This window comes from Ambystoma mexicanum, chromosome 10 (genome assembly GCF_040938575.1).
Source record: "Ambystoma mexicanum isolate Mex_15411 chromosome 10, UKY_AmexF1_1, whole genome shotgun sequence".
NCBI classification, from domain to species: Eukaryota; Metazoa; Chordata; class Amphibia; order Caudata; family Ambystomatidae; genus Ambystoma; species Ambystoma mexicanum.
In genome coordinates this window covers 648,755,204-648,768,635 of record NC_090932.1, presented here as the reverse complement: position 1 = coordinate 648,768,635, position 13,432 = coordinate 648,755,204, and the positions used below count along the sequence as shown (strand labels likewise).

General features: G+C 46.2%; 2 protein-coding genes across 2 annotated transcripts in view; one reads left to right on the top strand and one right to left on the bottom strand.

Annotated features, from left to right (window-relative positions):
- LOC138491618 (E3 ubiquitin-protein ligase DDB_G0292642-like) overlaps window positions 1-13,432 on the top strand; it is a 536,293-nt gene that overhangs the window by 169,920 nt on the left and 352,941 nt on the right. The window lies entirely within an intron of this gene.
- LOC138491617 (E3 ubiquitin-protein ligase DDB_G0292642-like) overlaps window positions 1-13,432 on the bottom strand; it is a 150,167-nt gene that overhangs the window by 90,991 nt on the left and 45,744 nt on the right. Inside the window, exon 2 of the mRNA XM_069618242.1 lies at window positions 12,970-13,064. Within this exon, the coding sequence (XP_069474343.1) occupies window positions 12,970-13,064 (95 nt within the window). The remainder of the gene's footprint in view (window positions 1-12,969; window positions 13,065-13,432) is intronic.

Here is a 13,432-nt window from a genome sequence, read left to right as displayed (position 1 = left end):
GAGATTCCTTACACATCTTTTCCCCATAACAGAACAAGTAACACATTACTTATAGAAAATTATTTAACATATACTCTAACCAATGAAAATAACATTTTTTTTTTATATGGTGGAAAATTTCTCACATCAAAAATTAAAATCTCAATATTCTTATACTAACAAAACTTAGATCCCACATGTCTCTTTGTATTTGGTTCACAACAACTTAATATTTATAGTCTTTAAAGATCTCACATTTCTTAAGTTTCATAGTCTCTCATCCACACCGGCTTTGATCTAGACCTATGTGAACATTCTTCATCCATTTCTCCTCCATCATCTATTTTCTCTTTTCCATTTACTGCTTCTCCTCCCTTCCTTTCCTTTTCTGTCTTATTACTCCCACTGATACTCCTTTCTTTCACTTGCTCATCCATTCTACTCACTTTCACGTCCCCCACTCTTGCCAATCTACCTTTAGACCAAACTTCTCCTCCTTCCATAATGACCACATTACCTTTTACAGCACATATTTTCTTCGGTCCCAAGAACTTACTCTCTACACATTTGTTTACTAGTGTAGGATTTTTAACATACACCATCTCTCCAATCTTCCATTCTTGATCTTTCACCCTCATTCTGTCATCAAACACTTTCTTATTCTTTTCTTGACTCAACTTAATAAGTTTCATAATGCGATCCCGATCAACATTTACCACCTTGGCCATTCCAAGCCATCCTGGACAAAGCCTTGTCCCAGGTTCTCTACCTTTCATGGATACAAATGGAGACACACCAGTTACAGAGTGTGGTGTAGTGACATAATTCCACGTTAACATCTTTAACATCTCCCTCCATGGTTGTCCTGATTTCATGGCCATCTGCAGACCCCCTTTTATGTATCTGTTGACCCTTTCAACAAGACCATTCGCCTTGGGGTTATACAATGCAGTTCTCGTGTGTTTTATGCTATAGCTTTCCAGAAATTTTTTCATAGCCATAGATACAAATTGTACCCCATTGTCAGACACAATTTCAACCGGTACTCCTTCTTTCAGGAAAACTTTCTCCAAGAACTTAATTAACTCATTGGCTGTGACTTCTTTCACCGCTTCCCACTCAAACCATTTCGAATGAAAGTCAACTAGAACAAATAGAAACTTCAAACCATCTTCCAGACCTGCTACTGGACCCATTATGTCCACCGCCAACTTTCTCCAAGGTTGGTCTGGTATTGCATTAGGTATCAGCGGAGCTTCTCTTACCACCCTGCACTTATCACTAGTTTGACACATCATGCATTCCTTGACATACTTTTCTGCACACCTATCAATTCCCGGCCACCAATAATTTTGTCTCAACTTCCTTTTCATTGCAGCTTCTCCCGGATGTCCCTGATGAGCCAGCCTAACCAAAACCGACCTGAGAGTTTCTGGAGGAATAATGCACTTTCCTCTTCTTAATCTGTCACCCCACAAATTTATTTCATCTCTTATCTCCCACCATGTATTAAATTTTCTATCCAATTCTCCTTTAGCTGGCCACCCCCTCACTGTCCATACCTTTACCAGTTTTAGGTCCTCATCTGTGCTTTCTTCTCGTGTCCACACCTCTTCACTAATGGCACCCTGTATTTCAGCCACTACAGATTCTTGCTCTTCCTCTCCACCCTCTACAATATTTGTATTCACTGGTAGTCTTGACAGACAATCTGCCACCACATTTCTTTTTCCAGGCAAATAACTCACCTCAAAATTAAAACTTTGGAGTCCCAAACCCCACCTGCTAATTCTTGGGGAACCCAACGCCCATCTTCCACTTTCGAAAAGTTGAACCATGGGCTTGTGGTCGGACCTGACTACAAACTTTCTTCCCCATAAAAAATACTTGAAGTGGTTTACTGCCCAATACATGGCCAAAGTTTCTCTCTCTATAACTGAATATTTGCATTCTGCACCTCTCAGCATTCTAGACGCAAACGCAATAACTCTCTCCGTGTTGTCTTTGTCATACTGTACTAGTGTTGCTCCCAGCCCAAGCATGCTCGCATCCACTACCAAAACAATTTTGTCATTTGGATCGAATCTACCTATGGACGGTGCTTCACACACTGCTTGTTTGATATTCTCAAAAGCCTCCTCACATTCTGCTGTCCATTCAAATTTCGCACCCTTTTTGAGCAAATTTCTAATAGGAATAGACACTTTGGCTAAATCTTTCACAAACTTGTGATAATATTCAGCCAATCCTAAAAATGATTTAATTTGCTCTTTGTTCTCTGGCACCGGTGCCACCTTCACTGCCTCCACCAAACTTCTCTTGGGCCTTACCCCTTTTTCATCTATTTCATGTCCCAGATATTCTACCTTGTGTACTGCAATCTTACACTTGTTCCTTTTCACTGTCAACCCCGCCTCCCCCAATCTCTTCAACACTTGTCTCAACACTTCCTCATGTTCTTCCTGGGAGCTCGCATATATTAACACATCATCCTGGAACACGATAATGTTCTTTACTCCACTCAACACTGTCTCCATCACTCTTTGGAATACGCTTGCCGCTGAAGCTAGTCCAAACGGCATTCTGCAGTACTTAAAAGTTCCAAACACGGTGATGAATGCCGTTAAATGTTGACAATCTTCCTTCAGTGGAACTTGATGGTATGCCTGAGAAAGATCGATGACTGAAAATACCTTGGCGTTGTTCAACACAGACAACTTGTCCCCAATTATAGGTAGGGGATGCCTATCTATCAAAATATTTCTGTTCAAGTCCTGCAGGTCTACACACAGTCTAATGTCTCCATTAGCTTTTGCTGCCACTACCACCGGCGACAGCCATTCCGAGCTCTCACATCTTTCAATTATTCCTCTTTGAAGTAGGGATTCCACTTCCACTTTTAGCTTCTCATTTAATTCATAAGGTACAGGTCTCACCCTGTGCACTTTTGGATTGGCTCCTGCCTTTAGTCGAATTTGGTGCTCAAATCCCTTTAACACTCCCAATTCATCTTGAAATACTTCAGGATATTCTTTTTCCCACTTATCCTTCACTTCCGCCATGTCAATAGGCCTTTCCGCATTCGCTTGAATTCTGATCCCCAGTTTCCATTGTTCACCCCATCCCAGGAGCGATGAGCCCTCTTTAGTGACGTAAATCTCCGATTCACAGCTTCTCCCTTTGTACTTTATGGAAGCCTGGAACATCCATACAACTTCAATTCTCACATTCCCATATGCATAGGGTTCAATATTGTGTTCTTTCAACTGCCTTACATCTCCTCGCATGCAACACAAAAATGTTGTTTCCGACATCAAGGTCCACGGAGAACAACTGTCTACCTTCATTGTTACTACCCTTCCATTGATCATGAACACATCTGTTGGGGCTCCTCCTTTGTTGGATACTTCCGATATTTCCAGTACATGCTTTGTCTGGCTACTCATGCTCATTGCATGGTCTTCTTCTTGTTCCTGTATTCTTCCTCCTGCCTCAATATTTTGCACCACTCCAGATTTGCGGCAAACTCTTGCAAAATGACCCTTTTTCTTGCATGTTAAGCAGGATATGTTCCTGGCTGGACAGAACATACTTGTTGAAATGTGGCGATTACTCCCACACTTGTAGCACCTTATCTCCTTGTTCGGGATCCCTTTACGGAATCCTCTCACCGCGGCTACTTCTCCTTCCGATTTTTCTCCCTTCATAGTAGTCATGTACTTATGTGTCTGTTCCATGCTTCTTGCCGTATCTATAACTACCTCTAGTGATGCATCCTTGGACAACAGCCTCTCTTGTATCTTTACATTATTTGTACACCGAACCAATTGGTCCCTTATTAAAGAGTCAGTTAGTATTCCAAATTCGCATGTATGGCTGAGAAACCTCAAAGCTGCAATAAAGTTTTCCACTGGTTCCTGCGGATCTTGTATTCTTTGGAAAAACTTGTGTCTCTCAAAGGTTATATTTTTTTTAGCTTCAAAATGCGCTTCTAGCTTTCTTTCCGCCATTGAATATTGATCCACCTCCCCTTGACCCTGTTGGGGAGGATCAGGCAAACCGTCATACACACTCCTGCCCTCCGTTCCTAGATTTTGTAGTAAAATCGCTTCTTTTCTCGCTGATGCGAATTTATCCCCTCCTATAGCTATGATGTAAGTATCAAATAACTTCTTCCACCTATCCCATCTTATTGGTGGATCTCCAGGTTCTGCTAGAAACGGTGGCGGCGGTGACATACTTGCTGCAGCCATGTTTTGTTTATTATGCTGGTGTATATTCACACCCAACAGCACCTGTGCACTGTCTCTGTTCCCCTGATACTCTTCTTAATTGTGGCGAGACTTTTCTTATTATTCCACTGTCTTTTTGTGTCTCCAATGGCTACTTAATGTAATCCAGTTTTCTTTTCCAAAATTTTTTTTTTTTTTTCCAGAAATCTCCTGTGCCAGCTTCCCTCCTTGGTTGTGCTTCACCCCTCCCACCCCCTTGCTCCTCACCTCTTCCTGTGGATAAGAGACAGGGTGGGCGGCATCAACATAGAACAGCTGTCTTTTCACCGCTGATTGGAGGCGGAGGAACGTCCCTCTGCAGAGCCGCCAAGACAGCCTCCCTGCAGCGCCACGCCTCCAGGCCGCCGCGGAGACAGTCCCTGTGCGGCCCCACACCTCTCCTTTTGTCGTTCTCGGATTCACGCCGCCTTCTCCCCGCAGCGCCGCTCCTTCCAGCCGCTGCGGAGACCGTCCCTCTCTCTGCCGCCGCTCGCCTTACGCGACTCGCCTTGTCCACCTTTTGTGCCCGCCCCTGGAATCGCAGGCAGGCTCGGACGTCCCTCTGAGGCTCCGCGGCAATCGCAGGCGGGCTCGGACGTCCCTCTGAGGCTCCGCGGCAAGCTCCCCTTCATCCGATCCTCGTCGCCAATTGAAATGACGTTGCGGACTACTAATGTTTAGGTAAGTCTCTTTATTAAATAAAGGGGAGCTCCCCAGAGCCTTACACGGTACTGACCGTTTCCTCTTCCACTCTCTAACCGTCGTCGCGGTCACGCGGCTCCCACTCTATACATGGACAACGAGCGCGCGTGACTGCCGCGAGGTACATAGAGATTCCTTACATAGTTGTAGTAAAGCAGTCATAGAACCATCAGCTCTGTTCAATGGACTGGACTGAAGTTCCTCCAAGACTCCAATGTGTGCAACGGGGAATGCATAAATGTTTGCAAAATGCATACACCATGTCTCCATCCATCTACCCCAGACTTGTACTGTTATCCATTTAAACAAACCTCTGGAAAAGTCGCCTAGTCTGTGCTGTGGCCTTTAGGGCACCCGATCATCTTCCCTCAACTACACTTTATTTCACCTTGAATTGCTTTCTATATCGAAGTCTGATTTCCCTGGGATTTCCCTAGGGCTAGCTACATCTAACAGACATAGCTGGCTCGGTCACATGTTATTCTGTTTTGTATGACATTCACTGCTGAACCAAAACATACTCCTACATTTGGGTTGCTTTTTCTTGGTGCCATAAGGCATTTAGTGGCTTTTTCTACATCTGCACTTTATGCAGACCATATCTCAGAGCGTGTGTGGCAGACCCCAGGATCTGCGCGTTAGGGGGATGGCCATCAATCACTAGCTCAGCTGAAACTGCTACCCGGCACAGAAAACTCCATTGTGTGTAGAGCAAGTCAGTTCAAACTCTAGGGTTGGGGTGATCCTTTGTCAGTTGAAGGGCATTTTGATGTGCCTAATTCCTGCATATTGTCATATTTATAAAGAGGCGCTTGTTTTCCTCGTTGTGTGGGAGGGTCGGAGAAAGTGGTACGGGATGTGACATGGCGGGGCGACGAAAAGGGAAATGTAAATAAAGCCGTTTGGTATGAACATTCAAAAGGTGTAGACGTACCTTATTGTGCGGGCACGCCGCACGTAAAACATATCACTTTCATTTTGCTTAAGCATTCCCAGTGCCCATCTGGAAAGAAAGAAAGTCTATCTGACTGGAAAGGGCAACGGAAGCAAATGTACCGGACACTGGGATCTTGGATTTGGCTCTTGGTTCTTTCTATGTACATTCCCTCTTTCCATCTTCATTCGAGGCTTCTTCCCAACATTGACCCTTACCTCTATCCATTCACCTAGGACACTGCTTTCCTGCATGCCTTCTCTTCTGTGCTCTTTCCTACGTGTGTCATGGTTAGGCATTCAGGACATTCTGTCCGTACATTCAGACCTGTTCCTGCTCTAAACAAACCACTTCTAAAGTCACGTTGTAAATGGGTTTCCAAATATGTGCTGCCTGCATTTAAACTTGGTCAGCTGACTTTGAAAGTTCAGCGGGTTTATTTTCCTGATAACTGGAGGTTGCCATGGAAGCTTGGAACACCGTAGCTAGGAGGAAGGAGCCGGCGCCCAGAACATCGACGGCAGGCTCACGTGACTAACCCTTCTTAGTCCCGCCCCTACTGACATTTCGTTGCATCTGATTACGCTGAATTCCTCGTACCTGAAGTTAAGTGCTTACCTTGTTTTCTGCTTTTTGACCTTGCCTTTTGGAGTGTCCTAGTTCTGTTTTTTCTTGGCTTCTGTGCATTTACTCCTATGACCCGGACTGTATTACCGACCTTGCCTCTGCTTACCTTTGCCTTTGTTGTTTGGCTCATCGGATTTCAAGACTCGGACTGCCTTCTAGACCTCGCCTTCGCTTTATCCCTGGTTTTGTTTGCTGCCTGTCAAGACCACGATACGGATTGCTCTTCTAAACTTGCTTCTGCCTTACCCATTGATTTGTTACCTTTTCGGCTCCACGACTCCACGACTCCTTCTAGAGCCATCCGCTTGGCCTCCTCCAACTCTCTGTGAGTGAGCCGGTTTTCCAAACAGAGTTTTTGGGGTAGATCCTTATCCGCTGCCGGTGCCTCCCTCTGGAACAGCCTCCCTGCCTCTGTCTTGAATCAGACTTCCTGAAGTTATGGAAACTCCTCAAGGCCTTCATTTTCTCCTCTTCTTTCTCTCTGCCTCTCCCCTGCTAACCCCATCTCTCCTCGTTTCTTTGCTTCCTTCTTTCTCTTCCCCAACCTGCTCAGCTAGCCGACTGGTCGCCCGGTGCACCTCCAGAGCACACAGGTGCCAAGCTCCCCCGGCAGTCCTGCACTTGCCTCCTGGCCTATGCACTTTGCTTGGCACTACTGCATTATGCTCCATAAGAGGGGCAACTATCCTGCACTCTATTGGATATGGAAGAAATAATTTATGAGGTAGAGAACCCAGTAGAGAGTCTAGAAGATTCACAACTGGAAGTATTGGAGTTGAAAGCAGTGAATATTTATTTGCCAGACTGCAACAGGCATGGTAACATTCGTTTTTCCGTCTTCCCAACAGAGGGGATTGAATCTGGTTTTGTTACTTGAAACCAGGACACCAAATCTTCTCAATCTGAATTTTTACCACAATTAGAGATTCAGATATCACATCGGATTAAACCACGAGACCCGAGGAACATCAGAGATCCTGCATCTCTTATTGCTTGTTTCCTCCTTCACAAGCACACCAGAAGGATTCTGCAAACATCCAACAAACATGACCCATTTATGTTTGATGTTTTGAAAAAGTCGATCCATAAAGCGTTGGAAAACTGCTGGTGCATTTACCAGTCCAAATGGCATCACACAGTATTCAAACAAACCAATGGGAGTGCGAAATGCCGTTTTCCATTGGTCTCTGGATTTCACTCTGAATAAATGGTAAGCTCCCCTTAGATCAAGTTTACTGACTGCTACTGCTCCCTCGACTGCCTCCAGAACATCCTTGATTAGGGGCATGGGATATCTGTCCTTGACCGTGACCTTGTTTAACACTCTAAAGTCTATGCAAGGCCTCAATTCCTCAGAGTCTTTTTTGGCAATAAAAAAAAGGATGCACCGGCAGGAGACTTGGAAGGACTGATAAATCCATTCTGGAGCTTTTGGTCAAGATATTCACAGAGAGCCTTCGCTCAGGGATGGTGAGCGAAAACATCCTACCAAACGGGACGATGGCGTCCTGGGTAAGTTCAATACAATAGTCCTCTGGTTGGTGAAGGGGAAGGACCTTGGGAATGTGATTCTCAAAAACATCAGCATATTCCCGAAAAACGAAGGACATCTTGTTGACCCCTACAGGTTCTGAAGAGGAAACAGATATTGTAACTCGTACGTCCATCGAGGACTGAAGACAGTTTTCCTTACACTGGTCTCATCCAAAAGTGAGTGTGTTCTGTGACCAAATGATGGATGGAATATGCTTTCAGAGCCATAGTATCCCCAGTATGATGGGAAAATGAGCTGCTCTTATCACATAAAAAACGATTGTCTCCTGGAATCTGGCCCAACTATGGGGCTCATCCTTATCCCAACAATACGACCAATGGATAACGGATGTAGATATCTGTGTGCAAATGGAAAGGAGAATATACACTACCAGAGGATGCCCAGGGAAAGCACGCAAGATCTGGCAAAAATGGGAAGACACATAGTATGTTGTGAACTCATGAATAGACTTCATAGACGTTTGGAGTCCTTCAGAGACCCATCTGCACCATGTATAATTTGGAAGCCTTGTAACCCATTATATGAAGGACTTGATATTTTGAAACTTGAAATGTGTATGAAGAGCCGTGCTTAGAGAATGCTTGTATGCCCGATCGATGCGATCATATTATTTGTTGTTAATTTGTATGTTTATAAAATCAATAAAATATGTTATCAAAAAAAAAAAATGATTGTCTCCTGATGGTCCAGGATGAACACTTGCAGCGGAACTATGGTCTGGGACGATGGGCCCGGAACAAAGAGGCTGGCCGTCCACTCCTTCTATCTTTTGTTCTTCACTCCTAGTGAGGAGAGAGATCTTCTTTCGTGTCGCCCATTGGACATCCATGAAGTTTCCGGCTGCTCCACTGTCAAGAAGTGCCAGGACCTGGGTCTCTGATGATTATTTCCATCTCAGTGTGGTGTCTATCACCAGTAGTCTGGAATCGCTTCCTTCATTAGGGGGGGGTTTGGAACCATTTGACAGACCCCGATTACCGGTTCCTCCTAGAACCAGGGTTTGTCGTTTCCCGTCTCCTAGGGGGTACTTCGGGACAATCCCTTAAAAGATGACTGTGTGAGGCACAATCCATTCAGAGGCCCTTGTCCTGATGCCGGTTTCTTTCGGTAGACGTCGGGGGTCCCCTTGTGGCCCCAATCTGCATGGGTTCTACAATGGAACAAGGAGAAGCGGTTGAGGTGGTTGGTGTACTAGAGGGTACAAATGGGCGTCCCTTCCGTGAGTCGATAATCAATCTAAAGGGCGGCGGAAGAAAGTTCTTCGAAAGTAGCCGCACGAGGGAGAAGTGCCAGTTCGTCCTTCAGATCTTTGTGAAGACCCCTGCGGAATACCGTGAACTGAACAGACTCTGGCCAGCTTACTTCACTGGCCAATCTCTTGAATGCAGATATGTAGGTCAGAAGATCAATGGTCCCTTGGTGGATGTCCAAAAGTGCATCGAAGGTTTGCTTCAATAGTATCAAAAAGGCATTGTCATCTTGAAGAACTGGATTGGATGAAGTAACCAATGGTGTCACCCATGCCAGGGCATTGGCTACCATGTTGGAGATAAGGAACCCCACTTTGGAGCGATCTTATGTATAGGTCGTAGGGCGAAACGTGAAGTAAACAATACATGCATCCAAGAACTCCATTACTTTCTTCTGAGAGCCATCAAATTTCCCAGCCACTACACCGAGAGGGGTTGATCCAACTGGTGGGTATCTTTGCTGGCCACCATCTGTCTCAGCACTGCGTTTTCAGACTTGATTCCTTGCATCTCCATTGACAGACTCTGGACGGCGTCCACCAGTTCCTGCACTTGTTCTGCCATAGCCATAATTGGGCGTTGCAATCTGTCAGCTTTCGCCGATATCACCTGGGTGTCTTCATCGCTATCGCTGTAGGAGATGTCTGAATCAGAAGGTACCGGAAGTTTTTCTTCAAGGGTGCCTTTTTTGGTGAAGAGATAGGGTCTGTTCTGGGAGTTCGCCACTTTGATGGACTAAGAAACAGATCCAGCAATAGGGCAAACCACCTGTGCAGCCCGTTGCAGGGGAAAAAGCCTGATGGCGTAAAAAAACCCTGAGGTGATGTTTAAACAGGAAGTCCACTGTAATTGGTAAGCATGGTCAAACTGCGTCTTGATAATGGTGCTTTGGTCGCTGGGATGAAGTCAAATGCAGAGAGAAGGATCTAAGACAGGTAGATCCCTTGAAGTAGCAGAATGGCGCCAAAGACTTAGGGTGGAAGCCGCTTCCAAAGTGTAACAAGGTAGGAGGTCCAGACGGCTACCGCACAGAAAGCAGCGGCAGAAGTAACCGAAAGGCAAAGAAAAGCTAGGAAACGAAAAGTATGAGCCGAGGATGGGTAGAATACAATTTAGCAAGAAAGGGAAATATTACGGAGCGGCTGCAAGCGGCAAGATGAAAAAGGCAGAGAAGCGACTGCGAGCTGTGGATAAGGAGCACGCGCGGACTCGCATAGATAAAGAAGGCAGGAAAGAGCCCCAAACTTACCAGAAAGAATAGTAGGCGTCTTGTATGGAAAGAGACCGGCGAGAAGAGCCAGCGGGACGATAGTCCAGGCGGACGTGCCGAAAAGACCTGAGACAGAAGTCTGACTCACGGAGAGAGAAACCGGCATGAGTTGGCTGGAACAAAACTTAGCAGAGGACAAGGAAAGAGGGGGCAGCCCTGAGGCGGGTGGCAGGAAAGTTTGAAGGCAATTCCACACAAGAGGAGACAAGGAAGAAGCGAGCACAAGCGGAGTACAGAACTCCTAGAGTTGCAACGCACTGAGTGGGTGGAGCAACCACCCGGATATAGAAAACAAAAAGGGAAAGACTATAACGCTCCTCTGTGTTACCAAGAGCGGCACAGTCAAGTCCTCCATCTACTCCAGGGTATCCATAAGCCTGTCCTCATGTCATAGGGCCACAAGCTGTTTAGGCTTGTGAGGAAAAGAAGCTGTTAGAAACTCTACAGAATCAACCACCACAGGTCCCAACTGGAAATAACTGAGGCTACACAAGAGGTAAGTTCTCTTAGACTGTACAGTACCTTGGGTTAGAAGAAAAACAGTTCCAACTGGCTTCTGTTACTGTGCACTTCGGCAGATCATGTGTTCCTGGGCCCCAGTCGTGGGTACAAGAGGGAGGATGTCTGGAGGACTGCTGCACTGCAACAGGATGATCGGCGACAGAAAAGGACCAACTTCTATTCAGTGGCACTTCGCGGTTTCAGCTCCTAGCATGTAAGCCAATAGCACCACCGCAGACTCTTGGCTGTTGAGATGAGCTTTCCATGCATCTGGGGTCCAGATCTCTGTTGAGCAGACTCAGGCTCAGTCAGTTCTGCTTCTTGGGAGTCCGGAGGAGCTTCCTAGTGATCTTGGCCAACTTAAAAGCAATGCACACAAACCGGTGTCCCTCTCCCTGGCTCTTCGGTTCGAGCAGCAACTGCAGTGGAATTTAAACCAGCTCCGAGAGGATGTCCAGGTGGCTTACTTTGGAGTTGATTGTCCCACCAACTCAAGGGGAGAAGTCGTCCTTGCAGGGCTTCTCTAGTCGAGGCAAATTCAGAGCTTCAGCACAGCAGCAGGGCTTCACCAGGCAAACCAACGGTCCAGGAGTTGCAGCAGGTGTCTCTTCCAAGTTCTTATTTGGATTCCTTCGTCCAGTGGTCGACTCTGCCTACAAAGCCAAAAACCCTCACCTTTTATGCAGGTTTGTCCCATTCATTCCAGCCCAGCTGTCAGTCACCCAGCAGGGAGGCTGTCCTTGTCGGACAGCCAGCCGGCCAATCACATAAGAGTGCATTTCTTTCTGCAAGGAGACAAAGCATAGGGAGTTTCGGGCACCTCCCTCACTTCCTGTCCCTGTCAGACACCCTCGTGCCAGAGGCAGGCTTCACTCGTGAATCCCGCCAAAAGCAAAGGGAATATATGGACCAAACCTTGTTTTGTGTGCTGAGTAAATATCAAGAAGGACCTTTCCACAAAGAAATGGCGAAAAAAGAAGACCAGGACCATTTTGACAAAAATGGCACCCATGGGTGCTTTACTGCAGCTGCGAACGCAGCCCGCGGTAAAAGCACACCACGGTAGTTAAAAGTAAACCACTGCCACCAGCCATTCATCGAGGAATGGGTAACACAAAAATGTTACATGATAAACTAGACAAAGGGGATACTAAGTAACCCCTCCAGCACCCATGTCTCGGTAATGCTTAAGGGGAATGCTAAGTAATCAGGTCGTACAAGACCTTTAATGAGCAACTAGGGACCAAGCGTTAATAAGAAAACAGTTAAGAGAGGCCATACCTGACAATGCCGGGGTGAAGCACACCGGCCCAATCCCAGAAAAACCTGCCAGAAAGTAGGTCTCTGGAGAGGCTAGCTGAATCGGCCAGTTGCGGGCCAGAGGCGTCCTAGCTACAAAACCACTAGCGGGTGGCAATATGGCCATCCAGGGCACGTCCGGCGCATGGACGGGCACAGATGGACTTGCCTTTTGCATGCCTTTGGCGCACATCAGACCCACCCAACCGCTGCATGAGCAAGTCTACAGGCACATAAGAACCTTGCGCGGTTTGTCAGGTGACCCGCAAGGGAATAGTAAACAATAAACATCAACAAAACACAGCCGTCAGTCCAGCGGCACCAACATTTCAAAATTAAAACAGAATCAACAAATCTACAGAAATAGCAAAGGATATTTTAGGAAGGGGCCACAGCAAAATAAATAGCAGATTAAAAGCAGTTAAACGCAATGAGTATACAAGCTTTAAAACAATTGAGTACAAGTCTCTACCTTTGTCAGAAAAACTAGGAACTGATAAATTGGCACACTCACAGATACAGACCATCACATGATTGCCACATCTGGAAGCTGGAAAAGATTGACAGGAATTTCAACATACCTGATCCAGGAGACTGCGGCACCATCCGGTTAAGGAGTTTGGATCAACGGCATGCCCACAAGACATTTCCACACGAATAATATCATCATCATCACCTAATAATAAGAATGAGGATTTTAAAACCTACAATATTGAGATTGTATGTAGAAAATGCACTAGTAGTTAAAAAGTAAATGTTCCTTTTTCCGTCTCCTTAAAAGATACTGGGCCTCATTACGAGGTTGGTGGTAACCTGCCGATGCGACCGGCGGGTTAGTAGTAAACTGCTGGTGCGACCAGCGGGGTTTGCGCCAACCCCGTAACACCCAATCCAGCGCCTGACTTCCCGGTGCCACCGAGACATTACAAGTCCCGGCGGATGCGGGAAGTCAGGCGACAGATTTTGTAACTCCCTAAACCCATAGAGTTCAACAGGACTCTCTGGGAGTGGGGAGACGGAAACACCAGCACTGTTGCTAACGGT